The 24,265-nt window shown below is 37.4% G+C and overlaps 1 protein-coding gene across 1 annotated transcript; it reads right to left on the minus strand.

Moving 5' to 3' along the window:
- Positions 1 to 17,390: 17,390 nt before the first annotated feature.
- Positions 17,391 to 21,139, minus strand: LOC145073766 (endo-1,3;1,4-beta-D-glucanase-like). The gene is made up of 7 exons (XM_079020260.1): positions 20,951 to 21,139; positions 20,218 to 20,239; positions 19,838 to 19,964; positions 19,505 to 19,592; positions 19,222 to 19,311; positions 18,149 to 18,249; positions 17,391 to 17,714 (listed from the first exon to the last, which is right to left on the minus strand). The coding sequence occupies exons 1-7, from the start codon at positions 21,096 to 21,098 to the stop codon at positions 17,574 to 17,576; spliced, it is 717 nt and encodes a 238-aa protein (XP_078876386.1). The 5' UTR covers positions 21,099 to 21,139; the 3' UTR covers positions 17,391 to 17,573.
- Between the last annotated feature and the right edge of the window lie 3,126 nt (positions 21,140 to 24,265).

Below are 24,265 nucleotides of genomic sequence, written 5' to 3' on the forward strand. Positions count from 1 at the left end.
GGCCTTAAACACATCAAAGAACACCAACAAATGAGAGTTTACGGCCCAAGTGTATCTTAGGCCGTAAACTCCATAGAAATGGACCAAAGGGTGTTTTTAAGACACCTAAAGCCCTAGACCTTTACATGGAAATGTTCCCCACTTAATCTAAGGACCAAAGCACATCAAAACCACATTTCAAAGTGAGTTTACGGCCATGACATGGTTCATGGGCCGTAAACTCATTAAAGGGGCACCAAAGTGTGTCAATGGTCCTCATTAGCTTTAAACAATTGACTAGAACCTATCCTTTAAATGCATGAGGCTTGAAAACAACAAAAACAACACCCCAAGGGAGTTTACGGCCGTAAACTCCAAGGGGAATGGCCTTGGGTCCGTAAACTCCTAAATGGAGTGTTTCTAGACCTTAAACCCCTTCAAGGATGGAACCACCAAGTTAAAATAATTCTAGAAAGAATTTGGGACTTCAAAACACACAAATACCCCATGGTTGGGAGTTTACGGCCGTAAACTCAAGAGTTTACAACCGTAAACTCCATGTGTGTTAGTATATGAGGAGTAAACTCATATATGGGGTCCTTTGGAACCCTAAACATAAATACCTTGTCCCACAATAGCTTAGATGCAATCCTTAGGGCTTAAAACACTTATATAAAGTGTTTATTATGTCTAGGATGTCTTAACTTTATCAATTAGTGATTTAAGACTAATTGAATGCATATATGTGTGATTATATGTTCAGTAGGATTGTAGTGTGTGTACAAGTCCTCGTTTGACACGTAGCCATCCTATACCGTTCAGTTCATCCCAATCACCAACTACAGGTGAGTTCATACCCCTAATCAATATTTTAAATGATTTTAAATGCTTTAATGGGGGGGGGGAATATAAGTAGAAACAAACATGTTATTGAATCATTAATATGTATTTTATAACTGTGCTTGTCATTTAACAGATTTCACATGCTACAAAAATGTGATGCATGAAATGGTTTTACATCTTAAAAACGCATTGTTACCAAATGTTTTACCTTTGAAATGTTTATCAAAAATGACATCAAGTCATTGTTAATTATTGTTCAAAACCCATAAGATGTCTTACAAAACCATTTTACATTCTTGAACTAAACTATGCATATACACTTATATTCTTATATATGTATTGATGTTATACTTTACATCTTTCATTTAGTTTCCCACACCCTTGAGTAGTAAGAGTGTATAAACCTACATGATCAACCAGTTATATTACAGTAAATTATCATAGCGATAATTTGAAGATATCAAACATTACTTCTATTACAAGGAATCACACAAGAGTCAGTTCATTCATGAGTCTATACTAGTACATTACCTGATACATGAGTACTTACAAATGTTTACCTGATACATGAATATGTTTACATATACTTACCTGTTACATGGACACACATACATGAATACCATACAGGAACACTTTTACATAGGTGCATTATCCTGTATTCACTTACCTGGATACTGGTACTTAGGACTACGAGGATGATTTATTAGTACTTACTGTGTAAATTGTCTTTCCTATCTCGGTTCAATGGGATAGCTAGGCGGGACTTACCATTCCGAACCCCACTGATTAGCACTAGTGGTCGATGACCATCTACGGAGGTCTAAGGTTACTACTTATATTAGGTAGATTGTTTGGGACTAACCCTTCCACCCACCAGCTGCTGCTACAGAGGACAATTGGACAATCTTCGGATGTTCATTAGGTTATACCTTTCGCTTATTGCGATGATTGTGTTACTCCTAGTACCCAGCGATGACACTTACATTAATACTTGTTTTGGACAATCTTCGGATGTTCATTAGGTTACATATTTCGCTTAATGTGATGTTGTGTTAGTCCTAGTACCAAGTGACAACACGTACAGTAGTACATTTTCCTGTTTACTTTATTTTGTGATACATTCACATAAACGATGAGTTAGACTACGCACTTTTAGTACTAGTCAATACAAAGGAAAAACTATCATTTTACAAACAAAACATTCGGGTCTTGGTAGAAGACTACATCTCAAACTGATAGAAAATAAGGGATTTTCTAGGGTTTTTCATACGTACATCAACATTTTCATTTAACGTTTTACGTGGCCTTCATAACAGATTTTCACAAACAAGGCAATGACACTTATATACTTATGATTTCACCAGCTTTAAAGTTGATACTCTCTTTCAAAATAACTTGTATTCTCAGGTCAGCAGTAGACAGGTACGATGGCCAAGTTTTGAGAAGACGGAGCAGACAAGTCTCGTCTTTTATTTTGATTGTATATTTTTGGTGTCTTATTACAATGAAAGAACACACATGTATTAAACTTTACATATAATGCAATGGATGATGTTGTTGCTTGTTTATTATATTACACTGTTGTGATACTGTGCATGACGTCCTCCACCCCTGAACGTTTCCGCAGTTCGTGGTTTTGGGGTGTGACAGATTGGTATCAGAGCATTGTTTATTGTGAATATAGTATATCAACCCATAAAAGATATACTAACTATAAATACATCGGGATTAAAACACTCTGTCTCAGAGTTATACTTTTAAATAATAAAATATTTAACAAAGTATACGTGCCTGCATTCATACTAAAATCAGTGTCACAACGACAAGAACAAAAGTATTACGATTATTGAATATCACAAGTAAGCCTGGGGATATATGGTCAGTCTTAGGAATGGCATAGCCTGATCAACTATGCTGGTCCGAGGAGTGATTAGAATATGCCCAAGAATGGTTGTGATATGGCAACAAGTCTAAAAACTTACCAACACAACCATAAAGAAATACCATATGGGTATTTAGTCTTACTATAAGTACCTTAGTCAGTCGTCTATTTTAGCTATTCCTTCTGTTGTTGGACTATGGGGATTATTCCATGAGACACATTCATTAATCATTTATTCTTATCCATGTTGTCATCTTTTAAACGTATAGTTAAAGATGCCGCCACGCAGAAGTACAAGGCGTAACCCAAACAACGAAGCACCGATACCACCACCTCCACCACCACCAGTACCTCTTCAACCACCTAATCCGTTCGATGCCAACATGTTCCAGGCAGCTTTCACAGCAGCAGTTGCAGCTGCTGTGTCAGCAATCAACGCTCCTGCCCCTAGTGGGTCAGGAACAGGTGCACCACCCTCGAACCACGGCGAATGCCATGGACACCCTCGGGAATGCACCTACAAGGACTTTACAAACGCCAAACCCCGCAGCTTCAATGGCACTGGTGGAGTTATGGCGTTAAGACAGTGGATTGAGAAGATGGAATCTGTCTTTGAGATCTGCGGATGCCAAGAAGGCAACAAGGTCAAGTTCGCAGCTTGTACCTTCTCTGACTGAGCACTAACATGGTGGAACAGCCGTGTTAACTATCTAACTTTGGTGGCGGCGTATTCCATCAGCTGGGAAAACTTGAAAGACATGCTGATGAAAGAATATTGTCCTCAAGGTGAAATACAAAAACTCGAGCAAGAATTCTGGGGTCTACAAATGGTTGGATCCGACATCACGACCTAGACTAATAGGTTCTGTGATTTGGCAAACTTATGCCCGGAGATGGTTGCTCTCCAGAGCAAAAAGATAGAGAGATATATCTGGGGACTGTCGCCCCAGATCCAGTCAAGTGTGATCGCTTCCAGGCCTATTACTTTTGATAGAGCCAAGGAACTGGCACAATCTCTTATCGATCACTGGAAACCTCAGAACACAACAATCCCTACACCCGTACCCCAAGACTCCAGCCCTGGTAACAACCAGAAAGGGTGGTCTAAGCGGAAAAAGGGGGCTTCAAAAGGATCCTCCAAGAGACAACAACTTGTGGCAATCAATGCTACCACAGTGACTCCCGCTGTCCCTGAGAACCCCTTACCAGAGAAAACTTATGCTGGATCTCTTCCGAAGTGCAACAAATGCAGCTTCCACCACCGCGGGCCGTGCAGGGAGATGTAATGCATCAACTGCAACAGGAAGGGGCACACAGCCCGTTTCTGCCAGACTCCAACAGCTCAAGCCACCCAGGCTCCTAACGCTGGTATGGGCCAAACTTGCTACGGTTGTGGCGAAGTGGGCCACTACAAGAGGAACTGCCCTAAAGCAGGAATGGCTGGAGTGGTAGGAAGAGTTATGGCCCTAGGCCACGAGGAAGCAGTAGCTGATCCTACGATAGTTACTGGTACGTTCCTCCTCGATAACTCATATGCTTGCATACTTTTCGATAGTAGAGCCGAGAAAAGTTTTGTAAGTCACAAATTTGCACACCTGCTTAAACAAAAACCATGTGCATTAGATAGTTCATTCACGGTAGAAATGGCTAACGGGAAAACAGAGAGTACAAACTGCATATACGTAGGTTGTACCTTAACTTTAGATGGCGATACTTTCAAGATAGATCTCATGTCAGTCCCAATTAAATGCTTCGACGTTATCATCGGTATGGATTGGTTGAGTCTTCTTTGTGCCGACATTATGTGCTTCGAAAAAGCAGTTCGTCTTAACCTTCCTAACAACGAAACCTTAGTTATCTACGACGACAAACCTAGTACGAGCCTTCGCATCATTTTGTGCATTCAAGCCCAGAAGTGCTTGCGGAAGGAGTACCATGCATTTCTCGCACACGTCGTCGATACCAGTCAAGAACTGAAAGACATCCAGAAAATCCCAGAAGTACGCGACTTTCCCGAAATATTCCCAGAAGAACTTCCCGGTTTACCACCACAACGCCAAGTCGAGTTCAGAATCGACTTAGTGCCAGGGGCTACCCCAGTAGCCAAATCCCCGTATCGTCTGGCACCGGCTGAAATGCAGGAACTTTCCAGTCAACTTAACGAACTTCTCAAGAAGGGATTCATTCGACCAAGCTTCTCACCATGGGGAGCACCGGTCTTGTTCGTCAAGAAGAAAGATGGATCGTTTCGCATGTGCATCGACTATAGAGAACTCAACAAACTTACCATTAAAAATCGTTATCCCTTGCCCCGCATTGACGATTTGTTGGATCAACTTCAAGGAGCCAACTACTTCTCGAAGATAGATCTGCGATCCGGATATCACCAACTACGAGTATTTGAGGAGGATGTTCCCAAGACAGCCTTCCGAACTCGTTATGGTCACTACGAGTTTGTAGTGATGCCATTCGGATTAACTAACGCGCCCGCAGTATTCATGGATCTGATGACTAGGGTGTGTCGTCCTTACTTGGATCAGTTCTTCATCGTCTTCATTGATGACATACTCATCTACTCTCGAAGTAAGGAGGAGCATAGTCAACATCTCCGTAAAATCTTAGAAACACTGCGATCGGAGAAGCTCTACGCGAAGTTCTTAAAGTGCGAATTTTGGATTTGGTGAGTCGAATTCTTCGGCCATGTGGTTAGCGAAGAAGGTATACACGTGGACCCTTCCAAAATTAAGGCCATCGAGAACTGGTCAGCACCAAAGACACCTACTGAAATTCGTCAATTTCTAGGTCTAGCTGGCTACTATCGCAGGTTCATTCATAACTTCTCCAGCATAGCGAAACCTCTTACAACCCTGACCCAGAAAGGCGTGGCCTTTGACTGGGAAGAGAAACAGGAAAGAGCGTTCCAAACGCTCAAACGAGCCTTGTGCACCGCCCCGATACTATCCCTTCCCGAAAGGATAGAAGACTTCATTGTCTCTTATGATGCATCCAATCAAGGACTCGGATGTGTTCTGATGCAGCGAGGTAAAGTCATAGCCTATGCCTCGAGACAGCTGAAGACACATGAGGTTAACTACACAACCCACGATCTCGAACTAGGAGCAGTTGTGTTTGCTCTGAAGATCTGGTGACATTACCTGTACGGAACAAAAAGCACGATCTTTACAGACCATAAGAGTCTACAACACATTTTCGACCAGAAAGAGCTCAACATGAGACAACGACGGTGGGTCGAGCTACTTAGTGATTACGAGTGCGAAATTCGTTATCATCCGGGTAAAGCCAATGTAGTAGCCGACGCCCTAAGTCGGAAAGAATATACTGGTCGTAGAGTCAAATCTTTGACTCTAACTATCCATTCACACTTCTCCACGCAAATAAAGGAGGCTCAACTCGACGCTTTGAAACCTGAAAACATGGCAGGTGAATCCCTTAGAGGGATGGATAAGAACTTGGAAGTCAAGGGTGGCGGAGCCTTATACCTCATGGATCGGATCTGGACACCGAAACACGGTGGCTTCAGAGACTTGGTCATGACCGAAGCTCACAACACTCGTTATTCCATCCACCCGGGTTCAGACAAGATGTATCTGGATCTTAAAAACTTATACTGCTGGCCTAACATGAAAGTAGATATTGCTACCTTCGTGAGTAAATGCCTTACTTGCGCAAAGGTCGAGGTCGAATACCAGAAACCCTCCGGTCTTCTACAACAACCGGAGATACCAGAATGGAAGTGGGAGCGGATCACTATGGACTTCATAACCAAGTTGCCCAAGACGACGGGTGGACTTGATTCCATATGGGTCATCGTCGATAGACTGACCAAGTCTGCACACTTCCTACCGATCAAGGAAATGGACAAGATGGAGAAACTTACCAGAACTTACATTAGGGAGATTGTAAGGCTGCACGGTGTTCCTTTATCTATCATCTCGGACCGAGATAGTAGATTCACTTCGAGGTTCTGGCAGTCATTACAAAGTTCCCTAGGAACTAGGCTGGATATGAGTACAACCTACCATCCACAGACCGACGGGCAAAGTGAGAGAACTATCCAAACCTTAGAAGATATGTTGCGTGCCTGTGTGATTGACTTTGGAAAAGCTTGGATATCCATTTACTCCTTGTTGAATTTTCCTACAAAAACAATTATCATACGAGCATAAAGGCAGCTCCATTCGAGGCCCTCTATGCCCAAAAGTGCAGATCCCCTCTGTGCTGGGTTGAAGCGGGTGATACCCAGTTTGCTAAGGGACGAGTTCCCGAAATCACTCTCATGGGTCCAGAGATCATTCGGGAAACGACAGAGAAGATCGTTCAAATTCGTGAACGATTAAAAGCCTCTAGAGACCGAAAGAAAAGCTACGCTGACAAGCGTAGGAAACCATTGGATTTCCAGGTGGGCGACCGATTCCTACTGAAGGTCGCACCCTGGAAGGGCTTAATACGCTTTGGAAAGCGTAGGAAGCTCAATCCAAGATACATAGGGCCTTTCGAGATTCTCGCAAGAATCGGCCCTGTGGCTTACAAGCTCAATCTACCGAAAGAACTCAGTAACGTACATCCCACCTTCCACGTGTCAAACTTGAAAAAGTGTCTATCCGACGAGACTCTTGTTATTCCACTCGACGAGATCGAGATCAACGAGAGCCTCAACTTCGTAGAGGAACCCATAGAGATCATGGACCGAGAGGTCAAGCAAACAAAGCAGAGTCGTATCCCAATAGTGAAGGTGCGTTGGAACGCAAAGCATGGACCGGAATTCACTTGGGAAAGTGAGGATCAGATGAAACTGAAATACCCTCACCTTTTCGCTTAGTTATTTGTAACTTCTTATTTGCTTAAATTCTAATTTCGGGACGAAATTCCTTCTAACGGGGGGATGATGTGACAACCCGAAATTCCCATTCTGTACAAAACTATATCACTTCAATAGAAGTTATAGCAGTCACAGTTAATTTTCAGACTTTTTCGCGTAAGTTTGAGTAATTCAGGGTTTACACTTCAGGAAATATCAGGAGAGTGGGTGCACTAGGGTTTTGTGCAACACTATTATTCCAACACTCTATTATATTAGAGATCATTTCTAGAATAAAAATATTTTCTGCCAAAAATATCTCAGGACTATAAATAGATTTCTGAACCAAATTCATTTATTATTCACATTTCCAACTAGAGAAAAGCCATTTTCTCTCTGACGGATCTTCGGGTTTTTATCCCAAATTGTGAGTACCCTTTTCTAGTAGTGTTAGAATGCTTATTATGTGTTTATAACATGATTTAGAAGGCTAAATCACTAGATCTAGGAGTTTACTCCCCAAGGTGTTCTTGGGCGGTAAACTCCCAAAACGAAGCCAAAGTCGACCCTTGTGTTATACCACTGCCCTAGACTCATTTGTATATGTATTTAGGACAAGAAAACATCCATAAAGCACCCAAGTTTGGGAGTTCACGGCCCAAGAGTTTCATAGGCCGTAAACTCCCTTTTCAACCTCAAAATGGTGTTTTAAGGCCACTAAAGCTTTAAGGCTTTTATCAAGGCTAGTTCCCATTTAATCTAAGGCCTTAAACACATCAAAGAACACCAACAAATGAGAGTTTACGGCCCAAGTGTATCTTAGGCCGTAAACTCCATAGAAATGGACCAAAGGGTGTTTTTAAGACACCTAAAGCCCTAGACCTTTACATGGAAATGTTCCCCACTTAATCTAAGGACCAAAGCACATCAAAACCACATTTCAAAGTGAGTTTACGGCCATGACATGGTTCATGGGCCGTAAACTCATTAAAGGGGCACCAAAGTGTGTCAATGGTCCTCATTAGCTTTAAACAATTGACTAGAACCTATCCTTTAAATGCATGAGGCTTGAAAACAACAAAAACAACACCCCAAGGGAGTTTACGGCCGTAAACTCCAAGGGGAATGGCCTTGGGTCCGTAAACTCCTAAATGGAGTGTTTCTAGACCTTAAACCCCTTCAAGGATGGAACCACCAAGTTAAAATAATTCTAGAAAGAATTTGGGACTTCAAAACACACAAATACCCCATGGTTGGGAGTTTACGGCCGTAAACTCAAGAGTTTACAACCGTAAACTCCATGTGTGTTAGTATATGAGGAGTAAACTCATATATGGGGTCCTTTGGAACCCTAAACATAAATACCTTGTCCCACAATAGCTTAGATGCAATCCTTAGGGCTTAAAACACTTATATAAAGTGTTTATTATGTCTAGGATGTCTTAACTTTATCAATTAGTGATTTAAGACTAATTGAATGCATATATGTGTGATTATATGTTCAGTAGGATCGTAGTGTGTGTACAAGTCCTCGTTTGACACGTAGCCATCCTATACCGTTCAGTTCATCCCAATCACCAACTACAGGTGAGTTCATACCCCTAATCAATATTTTAAATGATTTTAAATGCTTTAATGGGGGGGGGGAATACAAGTAGAAACAACCATGTTATTGAATCATTAATATGTATTTTATAACTGTGCTTGTCATTTAACAGACTTCACATGCTACAAAAATGTGATGCATGAAATGGTTTTACATCTTAAAAACGCATTGTTACCAAATGTTTTACCTTTGAAATGTTTATCAAAAATGACATCAAGTCATTGTTAATTATTGTTCAAAACCCATAAGATGTCTTACAAAACCATTTTACATTCTTGAACTAAACTATGCATATACACTTATATTCTTATATATGTATTGATGTTATACTTTACATCTTTCATTTAGTTTCCCACACCCTTGAGTAGTAAGAGTGTATAAACCTACATGATCAACCAGTTATATTACAGTAAATTATCATAGCGATAATTTGAAGATATCAAACATTACTTCTATTACAAGGAATCACACAAGAGTCAGTTCATTCATGAGTCTATACTAGTACATTACCTGATACATGAGTACTTACAAATGTTTACCTGATACATGAATATGTTTACATATACTTACCTGTTACATGGATACACATACATGAATACCATATAGGAACACTTTTACATAGGTGCATTATCCTGTATTCACTTACCTGGATACTGGTAGTTAGGACTACGAGGATGATTTATTAGTACTTACTGTGTAAATTGTCTTTCCTATCTCGGTTCAATGGGATAGCTAGGCGGGACTTACCATTCCGAACCCCACTGATTAGCACCAGTGGTCGATGACCATCTACGGAGGTCTAAGGTTACTACTTATATTAGGTAGATCGATTGGGACTAACCCTTCCACCCACCAGCTGCTGCTACAGAGGACAATTGGACAATCTTCGGATGTTCATTAGGTTATACCTTTCGCTTATTGCGATGATTGTGTTACTCCTAGTACCCAGCGATGACACTTACATTAATACTTGTTTTGGACAATCTTCGGATGTTCATTAGGTTACATATTTCGCTTAATGCGATGTTGTGTTAGTCCTAGTACCAAGTGACAACACGTACAATAGTACATTTTCCTGTTTACTTTATTTTGTGATACATTCACATAAACGATGAGTTAGACTACGCACTTTTAGTACTAGTCAATACAAAGGAAAAACTATCATTTTACAAACAAAACATTCGGGTCTTGGTAGAAGACTACATCTCAAACTGATAGAAAATAAGGGATTTTCTAGGGTTTTTCATACGTACATCAACATTTTCATTTAACGTTTTACATGGCCTTCATAACAGATTTTCACAAACAAGGCAATGACACTTATATACTTATGAATTCACCAGCTTTAAAGCTGATACTCGCTTTCAAAATAACTTGTATTCTCAGGTCAGCAGTAGACAGGTACGATGGCCAGGTTTTGAGAAGACGGAGCAGACAAGTCTCGTCTTTTATTTTGATTGTATATTTTTGGTGTCTTATTACAATGAAAAAACACACATGTATTAAACTTTACATATAAGGCAATGGATGATGTTGTTGCTTGTTTATTATATTACACTGTTGTGATACTGTGCATGACGTCCTCCACCCCTGAACGTTTCCGCCGTTCTTGGTTTTGGGGTGTGACATCGTGGCCCTTCAGTATCAGCCTGTCACAATTTTCCCCACCGCCACGCCGTGGGCACTGGGTCTTCAACAACGTACTAGATTAAGTTTCTTTCAACGATTCAAATGCTCAAACTTCCAGATCTAGTCCGAAACAAGGTCTATGAGAATAAATTTTCCAACTATACCTGGTAAGACCATCCACAAGGTCAAAATATCAAATCCTAGATTCAAAAAAGTTAAATATGACTTGACTTTTACCATTAAGCACTTAATCTATAAAGTCCACAACCATTTACTTCCAAAACAGATTCTAATATGTAATCCAACATAAAAGCTGGTGCTTTATAGAAACCTATGTCTAATGCATGTCTTGAAGCCACAATGAGTTAAATAAGGGTTTTTCTATGGAAATCTCATGCATGGCTCAAATCCATGTAGAAATCAGATCAAAACAAATAATTATACAAAAAAAATCCCATTTATTCATAAATTTGCAAGCTTTATGAGATCCCATCATTCTAACTCACAAAACATGACGATTAAGGGACAAAACATAATATCTAGCAACCTATGATGATAAAAATCGAGTCTTGGATACTTACAAGGGTCCAGAAGATTGCTAACAAATAGGATGATGACTAGCTTGCTGAATCAAAGCTCACTTCTTCTTCTTTCTTACTTCAAAGTCTTCAAGAACACCAAGAAAGGCACATAATGAAACAAAGAGAGATATAGAGTTTCACATGTCAGATGGAGGTTGAGGCTGAGCAAACCCTAGCCTCATCATTCCTTTAAATAAGGAGAAAACCCCATAAAATAGGGTTCCTCATTTTCCAGCTTCCACACTGTGGCCTATATTGTCACGCCGTCGCGACTTAAATAAACTACTCGGGTTGATCTTGACTTGCCACATCGTGGTGCCTCCCCACGACGTCGTGGTGATCCAATAAAGGGCCAACTTTTCAAAATGCAAAGTACCTCGGGATTCGGATGTTACAAGCTTGACCTTTTAGAATTGAAGACCACAAGAATGACGATCCATATGGTAAATCGGTAGGTATGTTATCCTTGAGGCATAGTTGAAGATTTATTGGTTAAAATTGGAAATTTCATTTTTCCAATTGATTTTGTTGTCTTAGATATGAAAGAGGATGAGGATGTACCAATCATTTTTGGACGACCACTACTCAATACAGAAATAGTCTTGGTAAATATTCGAGAGTCTAAACTTACATTATGAGTGGGGAAGGAATAGATTACATTTGGAGTTGATGAAAGGTCCAAGAACTTGAAAGAAGAAAATGAAGTATTTATCGTGGATGGGGTAAATGAAGATAATGAGCTTGAAGAATTAGAGAAATTATTGGAAGAATAAGTACAAACAAGGGAAAAGCCAAAATTGAAAGTCAAGCTTACTAAGAATAGGTGTTCCACTTAAATGGTTTTTAAAGTCTTCGCTTTTACCAGAACAAAAGCTCAAGCCGAGGAGGAACACAAAAAGAATTTAGTCTAAGTGATGAAGAGGAGAATCAAGTTAGCATAGCAAGGACACCACTCTTGACAAAATGTAGCAGGACAAGAAGGAACCAGCTAAGGATAAAGAGAAGAGCACAGTGGATGAAAAATCTCGAAGAGTAAAATAGAAGCAAGATTCAAGTAACCTGAGGAAGAAGGAGAATTAAAAGAAAGCTTATAAAAGACGGGTTGCAATTTGCAAGAGTAAACACCTTGAGATAAATAAGAATAATGAGATTCCACTCCTAACTGGCACAATGTAGAGTGAGAAGGAGTCCGACTCACGACTCCATCAAAAGAAGCGCTTCTTGGGAAGCAACCCGAGCTCGGTTTGCATTTTCTTTCCCTTTTCTTTTTTGTTTGTTTGTTTTGTTTTCATTTTAGGTTAGTTTTTCATTCATCTTCTATTTAAAAAAATCAAGTGTAGGATCGCAAATATTAGTGGAAAATTTTTAATTTTGATTTTTGAAAAATGAAAAATATGAATTTTTAACCCACTACGTGGCTTTCTATTTCCGCAACGTGGGAAGAGAAACCCCGATTTGGTTTTTACTTCTAAACTTCACGACATGGGCCTTATAAGGCCACAACGTAAATAATGAGGGGACCAATAGCTTTTATACCCTAAACAAAACCATTTGACCTTATTTTCTTATACCGCTTAGGACGTGAATTCTGGTTTGGTCACCACTTGGATTTTCGGCTGCAATTGTTTAATCTTTCAACCTTTCGTGTTCTTTCCTTGCTTTAGGCATGATTTTTATGATCAAAATCCTTTAACTTTACTGATTTCATGACTTGTAAGGTAGGGTTCAGTTTTTAGGGTTCTTGGTATCAAATTCATGCGTTTTTTTTTTTCTGAAAAATCGGGGTTGCATGTTGTGATTATTAGCCTTAGATTGACAGTTAGACAAAACCTTATGGAAGTATTTAGTCCGATTTGGCCTAAAAAAGAACGGATTTCAGACATGCTGTCATACTGAACTCACGACGTGAGAATTGGAATCACAGACTTATGTTGTTTTCTATTTTTATTAACTACTGGATTTTGCTTGGGTTTTGTTTGTTCATTGTTTTGCAGAATTCATGGGTCTAAGGAAAGCTACTCAACAGAACCGAGGATACTTATCCAACCTTCAACCGTTCTACCAATTTCCAAACGACCTTTCGCATGATATTTTGAACAACTATACTAACCGATTGGGGTGGTTACATAACAAAGAGTTTTGTATTTTACTAACCAATGATTGGGCAAAGTTGAATGGAATTGGAATTTTTGAGAGACTAAACCGTACCTTACAAAGTTGCTTGTGGGGAATGACGTTTCCATTACTTTTAATGTTTGGAGGAACTTATTTTCCATCAAAGAGTCGGTTTACAAAGAGCTAAGTGTCGAATTTTTTGCCGTCGTGTCTTTGAAGAAGAATGTGGAGGATCCTTAGTACACAAGAGCACTAGTTTGCAAGTGTTATGTGGGATGATTTGATGCGAACCCTATGATTTTGTTGAGCCAATATATTATAGTGTATTTGTGGCTTCCTAGTCCTAGTGAAATCGTGAGACAAAAACTCAACCTTGTTTAGTTTGAGGGACATAATATGTTTAACATTGTGTACCAGAAATGTATCCAACAGAGCTTATGTAGTCATTGCACTTTAGCCTAATACCTTTAACCAATAAGTTTTAAAGTTAAGTTCCCTTGCTTAAGCATATGTTTTTCGTTTTAAGGTTTTTAGTCTTGATTGAAAAAAAAGTTGCAAAAGCTTGAGTGAATAAGAGTCTACAAAGTATGAAGATCAAGAATTATGAAGAAAAGTTGAAAAGTTCCAAATATTGAAGACTCGTGTTGAAGAAATTGAAGAATAAGGAAAACATACCAAAAGTATAGGTTATATTATTTAAGTTGTAATTTTTCTTTCTATGTTATTTTACTATATGTATGCATGAGAGCTTAACAAAAAATACCTTAAGGTTAAGAAAGTTTTCTAAGGATGGGTTCAAAGGATGCATAAAATGCATGTCGTTTAAAATAAGTAGAAGCATTTTAGAGGATAGTAAGTATTTAGGGCTTGAGGGGTAATTAGGATTTAGACACTTATACATACATTGAGATGATGCGTAATTAGCAGGTTCAATTTGGATTGTTTTGTGTAATATTTGTGAGAAAAGTTCTATGTATGTATTAAATAAAGTTTTGCTTGATGGTAATCAAAATATAAGTGGTGGTTTTTTTGATATTGCCATATTTATATACATTTTAGGCATTAGTTTAATATATTTAAAGCTATATTTTGGTAAAACGAAAAGGTATTTGGCACGTACTAAGTTAAATTGTATTTTGCAGCTAAAAAGGACATTCTTGAAGAAAAAGGATTAAAATGACAAAAGTTGGATACTTGGAGTACTGGAGGTGGAGCTAAGAGATTAAAGGAGAAAGTTTCAAGTCAAACATGACCCCCACAACATGGAGATCTATAGTTTAGGACATGGAATTTGGAAGGATCTCAATTCCTTGTGCAAAAATAAAGCTCACGATGTGACCATCACCCTTTCACATCGCGACCATGTGTCCTAGAAGAGTCTACATGGAGAATATTAGTTTCCTTGGTAAATACGTGATAGATGTTGATTTCACGTCGTAACACCCTTATGGTCACAACGTGAAGAGCGATTTTAAGGAAACTATACATATATATATATATATATATATATATATATATATATATATATATATATATATATCAGACATTATAGCAAATTGAGGAGAATCCAGAGATTAATGAAGTCTTCTATGCAGAAAAACCTGCAAAAGTCATCCTTTGGAAGGATGAGAAGATTGAAGATCAAGAGTTTAGAAGATTGTAGCAAGAGATCACAACATACGTTCAGTTTGCTTAGATTGATCATGTCTAGTTTACTTTCTTATTTGATTTTGTGTTTCTTTTCTACAACGATGAGCTAAATCACTAGTCTTTCGTTTAGTGTAGATGAACCATCATACTATGTGTTTGATTCTAATTTACATGGATTTATGAAGTTGGTTTAACTTGTGTTTGATTTAGCAATACCTAACATGTTAAAAGTTTCAATCTTTGTTGCTTAGATTCAAGTTTAGTGTAGTTGAACGATCACTTTAATTACATGAACTTGTTTACCTAGTTGTTTATGACCATTAAATTGCTAGAGCTAGTGATTGACTAACTCCTAGAATACGTAATAAAGATAACAACTTTAACTGTGTTAGAGAACATAATTTGATTATAATTGTCATTTGTCTTGATCATAGATAATTAATCATTAATCTTAGATATATCCTACATAGTCCAATAATCTTAAATAATCAATTTAGTGTCCACTTGTGTATGATCATTACATAGTAGTTCATGAATTAGTGATAAAATTAGGAGATCAGACCGAGACTTCTAATAACTTTACATTGGTAACCAACTGAATTAATCTATGTCTTGAAACTAACCATAAGAAAAAGGGGGATTTAAAGCTAAATGAAAATGCCTTCATTATCCTAATTATAATCATCTTAGTTAGTTGTTAATTTTAGTTTTTCCTTAATTGAAGTGATTAAGTTAATCTGAACTTGCAAAATCAGATAAAAACCCGCATTTTAGGTTTTTTTTTTCTAGATTAATTTTTAGTGGTTATTTTATTAGCTAAATACCATTCCCAGAGATTGACACCCTACTTGCTTTCTTTACTATTAACTAACTAGGTTAACGGCCTAAGTGCATTTAATTAGTTAAGTATGTTAGGTTTATAAATTTAAAACTGCTAGTATATAAGTTGCACATCAATCGCCTTCCTAAACTATATTTGCTTGGTGTTGGTCGATGGCAGCAGTAGTGGTCGCTACTGAGTGGCAATGGTGACATTAGATTTGGAACCGATGGTGGTAGATTCAGGGCATTGTGGCGGTGTTGTCTTCAGGGCGATGGTGGTAGCTGATCTAAATATTGTGGAGGTGTCGGTGTTCTATTGTCAGAGTTGATAATCAGCAGGAAGAAAAAACATGGGTGGGATCTCGTGTTTGTCGGTGTTCTACTCTCCTCGGGGTTTTGGTCTCGTCGGAGCGAGGGGATTTTCCGGCGGAGATGACTGTGGCGTATAGTTGTTTACCAGAGAGGTGAGAATCTGGAAATGATTTGTAGGAGATGATTAGGTCGGATCCATTTAATTAATTAATAATATAAATAACTCTAATAAAATAAATAAATAAAAAAGAAAATAAAAAAATGCATTATAGTCTTTTTATGTGTAACATGGATGAAAGACGTAATAGTGGATGAAAGACGTAATAAAAACAAAACCTAGGGATGAAAGACGTAATAAAACCCCAACCTAGAGATGGTCTGAGTGCAAAAGAAAAAAAAAACTTTAGGGACCAAACTAGTAGTTTTTACTAAACAACCGAGATGATTTCAGTAATTTTTTTCTAAAAATAATAAACCAAAATGGACTTGTAGTGTTGGATCTTCAACTCTCCTGACGTGATTGTATTAAGGCTCTCTTGCATCTTCTTTTTCCATGCACATTCCTTCTAATGGATCACATGTAGAGACCTTGACATTGAGCTTGTAATCGATCTTTAAATTGTTGTATCCTAGCCACATGAACTCCACTCGTCAAGACAAATTTATGATTAGAAAATGGAATGTGCATAAAAGACATAACATCAATGAGAACACCCTTAATGATATTAGTCTACTTGGTAAGCCCGTGGAAGGGTGTTTTTTCTTATGTGGAGGCACCTCAACGCCATTGTAACGGAGTTAACATCGTCCCAGCCTTCAATTATGAGATGTTGTGTTATGAAATATGGTAACATTAACCACCTTGGGAGGCAACACCCAATCAAATTATATCTCTCTCTCTCTCTCAACACCATGTTATAATATAGGAAGAACTCTCTCTCTCTCTCTCTCTCTCTCTCTCTCTCTCAACACCATGTTATAATATAGGAACATCATCCCACTTCATGTTATAACAAATTAGAATGTGAGGTGACAATATTTGTTTCATAACACGGTCTCACCTAATTGTCTTAAGTAGATTTACTATCCATACTTGAGATATTATTTCAATTTTGTTTAATGTGGTCATCAGCTGCAGGTAGTAGGTAGAAATAATACAAAAATAATCCAACTTACTAACCCTTATTTATTGAACCACTATAGTTACTAGCACTCAAAAATCTACGATCAAGATCATGTTACAAATCCAAGGATCTCTTTATTCATTCATTTCACATTTGAAAAAGGTTTTGCATTTATGATATTCTATAATATATAAATATAGATATAATATAATTATATGAGGTGCTTGGAAAACCAATTGAGCATGTCTGTGTGAGCCTCCTCGGCACTCCTGATAGCAGATTCATCATCCTCCTTGTATCTGGAAGCCCATCCATGACCAACGCCCCGGAATATCTTCACAAAGCTCTCCACCTGTATACCACAATACAATTCCTTCAAATTTTCATTATTAATTAGATAAATACAATTTTACCACTTTATTTTAACAAAGCTCCACAAGTTATTTTTCACCGTTATTATTCCCAGTTACCCAGTTTCAAAAAAAGCAAGATACACAAGAACAACAAACTATAATCGACTCTACCATTTTCTTAATTTATTATAATAAGGATTTATATCAATCAAGATTTAGTAACAAAACAAAAGCATTTCGCATGTTCCCATTTTAATCTCTGAGACTGAGAGTAATTTACTGAAGAAATGTATTTTAAACGTCGAAAATAGTTTAACCACTACACAAAATATAGTTAAGCGGTGAAAATATAATTGTTGTTCTGTATTTTTTCCCAAAAAACACTCTTTTTTTATGTATAGAAAGTTAGGTCCATGGAATAAAAGGAACTTACTTGTGGTTTTGCTGCTAAAATTTTCCGATAATGCTCCACTTCTTCTTGTGGGCATAGTTGGTCAAGCTCACCACCTAAAATGGCAACTGGGACCCTCACCTCTAAAAAAACATTTCGGGTCATAAAATAAAATAATAAAAATCCTTGGTTGCTTATTTATTAGAGTAAATTGTACGAATGGTCTATATGGTTTGGATAATTTGGATGCTTGGTCTTTAATTTATTTTGTTAACTCGAAAGGTTCCTACTATTTGTTTTTATTACACGTTTGGTCCCCATTTTTTTATACGCGCTTGGTCCTTGTTTTACATAAAAATACTATTATTTAAATAGGGAAAAATGATGGGTAGGTAAGGTAAGGTGAGGGGTGGAGTTGGAGGTGTGTTTATAATTAAAAAAAAAAAAAAAAGCAAAATAGTGTTTTTAGGTAAGATGGAAAACAAAGGTTCCTACTGTTTGTTTTTATTACACGTTTGGTCCCTATTTTTTTATACGCGCTTGGTCCTTGTTTTACATAAAAATACTATTATTTAAATAGGGAAAAATGATGGGTAGGTAAGGTAAGGTGAGGGGTGGAGTTGGAGGTGTGTTTATTTAAATAAATTTAAAAAAAAAAAAGCAAAATAGTGTTTTTAGGTAAGATGGAAAACAAAGGTTCCTACTGTTTGTTTTTATTACACGTTTGGTCCCTATTTTTTTATACGCGTTTGGTCATTGTTTTACATAAAAATACTATTATTTAAATAGGGAAAAATGATGGGTAGGTAAGGTAAGGTGAGGGGTGGAGTTGGGGGTGTGTTTATTTAAATAAATTTAAAAAAAAATGCAAAATAGTGTTTTTAGGTAAGATGGAAAACAAATTCATAAGAAAAACAAACAGTAAAGACCTTTCGAATTAAAAAAATAAGTTAGGAACAAAACCCACAAATTACCCTAAACTATAGGGACCATTTGTGTAATTTACTCTATTTATTATTATTATTATTATTATTATTATTATTATTATTATTATTATTATCCGGGACTCCAAACCAAAGAAATTAAATGGGGAAAAAATAAATAAATAAACGTACCATTAACATCATTGTATGACAAGCGACCTGGGTGCAATATAACCGCCGCCTTAATGTCCTCATATTTTGCGAGTTTGATGACCATCATCCCTGACACATGATAAATTAATTAATTAATTAACTGTGAACAAACTTAATCAGTTTCTTATCCCACACACACAAACATTGAACAATTTTCATTTAATTTCAATCAAACACACCATTAATTTCTTTTTAAACAATTTTCATTTAATGCCCTCCTCCACAATGTAATCTTATGTACCCAAAGAAGAAACTTAATTACCTCCCCAGCAAAAACCTGCAGCCCCTACAGCAGATACTCTAGTTTTAAGTTCAGCAATTATCTTCAATGCGTTTTCACATCCTTTTTCCTATAAAAGTGCATCAAAGTGATATAATAATTATCATAAAGTTACATACTACGCTTCCTTCCTTGCATCTATTATTTCCTTAAAATTATTCTTAGCATTTAATATATGTATTATAAGGGAGTGGGAGAATATCAGTAAACTAATAACTTTTCGTTCAAGAATAGCTACTACATCTAGAATATTATTAACGTAGTAGCAATCATTAATGAAAATTGAAAAGAATGATGAGAAATTTGAGAACTAACTGGAGGATGATTAGGTAACCAGTTTTCTCGGAGTTGTGGAGGCATCGTGCTGTAATAACAATCCCCAAAGAAGAAATCAGGAACGACAATCAGGTATCCAGTATCACCCATTTTGTCAGCCAGTTTCCTGTTTATATAAAAAAAATGTTAATAATTAACATTTAACAAATAAACACTTAGGTGCTAATTCCTTTTGATGTGAGGATATGCAAAGAAATACCATTACCAATAACATCTTATTTTGTAGACAAGGCCTAAAAACCCAAACCACAAAATACCTATGTGTTGGTTTTCTCTTTGTGTATGTCATGTTTTGGCTCTTTACATCTCACATAACGCTTATGGTTTGCATAAATAGTAATTCCTTTTCTCACAATTACCTTAGCATAACTCCTTCATAGCCTGCATACGTATTATTAGAAAGAAAATTTCAATTTTCTAGTCTACAAAATTGAACTTAAAAAAGAAAAAAGAAGTTTTTAAGAATTTACATATTTCAAAATTGAATTTCCCTAAAAAAAAAAAAAGTAGCACACATACTTATATTCTTTTCAGCGATAATAAGTTAATAACATATATGTAAATTGAAATTTGTGTAAGTACTTCACAAGTTTTGGTTACATTTTGCTACTATTATCAGGAAAAAAATGTAAGTACACAGAAAAAAGTCGAAGTACTTCGCTTTTGGGTAAAAAATAAAATACATGACTATGTGGTAACGATAACCATTGTAAACTACGTTGCTAGTAATACGCAGTTTCCTATTTGGATTATGGATTTGTATAAACTTTTCAGGGGTTTGTTATTCTGAAAATTAGTCCAGCAAACGTCAATCGGGCGCTTTTAAAATAACAAAACATGTATTTTTATAAATTTAACAGCATTAATTTATTGTCTAAAGTCAGAACTTATGGTTTCTATTACGTAAACTTAACAAATCCACAAACAGTTTTGTAGTTGAATATTTAATGGGTTGAGACCAAATCAAAAAATTGACTCATCTTTCATGTCCAAAGTGACATATTATTGTTAGAATTAAGTACAAGAGAAAACCAATATGGAATTTAGTAGAAATAATAAATGAGTGATGGATGATGAGTAGTGAAATTATACCGAAAGCATCAGAAGCAAGAAGGATGGCTCGATCGGAAGAGCGATTCCCAGTAATATACGCTTTCAGTCCTCCGATTTCTTCGACGCTCCCTTTTCCAAAAACACTGTTCACCTCCGGTGGATTCGCACTGCATTCTGGTCCCGACATCTTTCCAGAAACACCAGCATCTTCAACAAACTTTGAAGAGATACGTATTTAATTAAGGCTCCATTTTTTTTGACCATTTTTGGAGCCTAGTCTACCATTCTTGAGTGAATTTACAGGAATGGTCCCTGTGGTTTGGAATAACTTTTATGTTTGGTCCATAACTTTAACAGAAAACTGCCAGAATAGTCCCTATTGTTAGCTTAAAATCCCCGTTTTGGTGCAAAAAGATTGTTTTGGTGCAAAAAGATTTAGACTAGTATTAGAGGTCTAAACTTTTTATTTTGTTATTAGTTTGGTCAAACTAGTTTTGAACTTTTTTATAATGATAATTTTGCCTTTATCTTTTTTTTTCTTTTTCAATTTTATTGTTAAATTTTTTAATACTTTGATTAAAATAAATAAAAAACAAAAGAGAAAATATACACACTCCTCATTTTTTATGTATCTTTTTTTTGTTAGAAGTCCAACACTTAACATCACCATCAACATCAGAACCACAACCACCACCACCATAAGCCGCCGCCGCCGGTTGTAGCGTCACCGGTTACAACGACGATGCAACTGTTTTCACCACCGAAAGGAGTGAGATGCAGAGAGAAATAGAGGCGAAAAAAATATAACGCCGCCCTAATCACTTGTCGGAAAATCGTTTCACCCCCAACCTGCTGGAGGCATCAATACCATCACAGCTCCTAACCTTAACGCCATCACTATCGTCTGAAACACTAACCCTTGTTTCGACGTTCTTGTACCCTAGCAAACTAGAATGTCGACGCCAGAACCCTAGACTTCTCCGACGAGGGTTTCGTAGTGGGATGTTCATAGCAGCGACAATGAGGGTTTTAAGCTCAACGATGATTGAGATAGATGTGAAGTGATCTGACGTATAGGATCCTAATCGAAGAAGACAAAGGAAGACAAAGTTAGGAAACGGCGACAAACCACTAATCGGAGATAGGCTGAGGCGACGAAACCGTAATCAGAAAAGATGAAGGACGATGCTGGCAATTGTGATGGTGGATTCCAAGAATGGTGGTGGATTTCGATAATGTCAGTGATTTTTCGATGAACAGTAAAGAGAGGGAGAGAGATAGAGCCTTTGATGAGGGAAATATATAGGGTGTGGTGGAACAGTAAAGAGAGGGAGAGAGATAGAGCCTTTGATGAGGGAAATATATAGGGTGTGGTGGGTTATTAGGGGTAAGTTTTTTATTTTTTTATTTTTTATTTTTCTAGTGAAGTTAATAAAAAGAAAATGGGAAAAAATATAAATGGCAAAAATATCATTTCTCGCACATTTGATTTTGAATTAGACCAAACTCACAACAAAATCAAAGTTTTGGACCGGTGGTGCAAGTCCAAAACTTTTTGGACCAAAGTGGTAATTGTCAGCATATAACAGGGACATTTTTTGAGTGTAAACTAACTGTAACTTTTAGCATAGTTTTTAAGAATTATATTTTTTTTGGGCTTAGTAATTGATCTAGTTAAAAAGACTAACATATCCTTATTACTTTCATTTAACATCATTATATCCATTACCTCCTCGGCCCTTCTCCTTTATTATGGTTAAAGCCTTTCTACCAGTATACCCTTGTCCGCATTACATCCCACCATAGCCTTTGCTTACACTCATGCAATCATCGTAGAAGGCGAATCGAACCTATCATCCATATATTAAAAGTTTCAACAAAAGTGATAGATTAAGTTGTGTATTCCGATTCCAAACAACTACAAAATGTTGAATTAAGTTGTTCAAGTTCCGAAATTATAACTTTTTCACCATTGTTTTGGAATTATGGGTTGAAGATGTGTAACACCCGGTTTCGAATCGTTTCATTACTCGGGGCCGTGACCCAAAGATCAGTGATCATAAGGCTTCGAGACTTGGGGAGAGAGATATTTATAGCCTTTTTGGATGTGGGTATTATGGGATAGGTGATACGGAAGTTCAGTTCGTGTTTTGGAGCCAAAGTGGTATATTGGTAAAGTGTTAGTCAGGGCTTTTGTTGAATTTTGGATTTTAGTTCGGGAAGTTTTAAGGAAAGGATGAGTTTATAGAAATGTAGAGCTTCATGTCACCTTTCCATGGATATAAGGATCGTCGAAATCGGACTTAGAACGAAGAAGATATGGCATTTAGAAGATTGAAGGATTGTGGGGCAGCCTAGTATGTGGGGCGTACTTTAGGAGTACACATGGCGTACTAGGCAAGGGAGCCGCAGGTGCTCCTTGGAGTACGCTGGGCATACCATAGATACACATGGCATACTTGATACTCCAGTTAGACTCAAAATCTAATTGAGGCTCTTGGACCTTACTTAAGCTCGTTAGCCCACCACCAAACCTTATTATCTTCAGTCTCCATCCCTTTAAACCCTAGAAACAAAACCCTAGTCAACATTTGAGTGGTTTTTGAGCTTTTGGTGGTATTTCATGCATTTTTGTGTTCATAAATAAAAAAGGCGTTTCTTGGAGAAGTGTGGGACTACTTGAAGCTTTTGGATCCAGACTTGTTACATCTTGATCTACCTTCTAGATGTATAAACTTTCAAACTTGTTGACTCTTGGTGTGAGATCTTGTTTAAGGAATGTTTTGGGTTCATTTTGGTCCTTAGAGTCATCCATGTGAGTATAAGCTACTCTATGAGCTTAAAATGTTGGATCTTGGCATTTGTGAGATCCCTTGTTAATAAAAATGCCATCTTGATGAGTTGTGTTGGACAATGCATGAGTTTGGGTGCTTATTATGGATTATTTTAAGGTTTTGGTCCCATTAAGCCATAAAAAAGGGGTAAAGTTGCCAACTTTGCGTGTTAAGACATCTCATAAGGGTCATATCCGAGTTTGGAATTCATTGTCTTAACCACTAAGAGCTTAATGTTGATTTTTGGGTCCCTGACGAGTACGTTGGGCATATGTGGGGGTATGCTCAGTGTAATGCTGAAATTGTGCATCAATCGCCTGTACGTTGTGCTTCATGGCTGAGTATGTGGGACGTACGTCTCTGGTACGCAATGCGTACTCCTCAGAATGGACATTTTGGGCCTTGTAAGGTTTGGGCCTTATTGGGTCATTGGACTTTTGACTTTCAGCCATGGATATGCTAAGGGTTTTCTTGGAATTAGGTTCATGATGGTTTTTAGGCCCAACTAGGAAGATGGGCC

Source organism: Lactuca serriola, chromosome 9, assembly GCF_051521515.1.
Source record: "Lactuca serriola cultivar US96UC23 chromosome 9, Lser_US96UC23_V15, whole genome shotgun sequence".
NCBI classification, from domain to species: domain Eukaryota; kingdom Viridiplantae; phylum Streptophyta; class Magnoliopsida; order Asterales; family Asteraceae; genus Lactuca; species Lactuca serriola.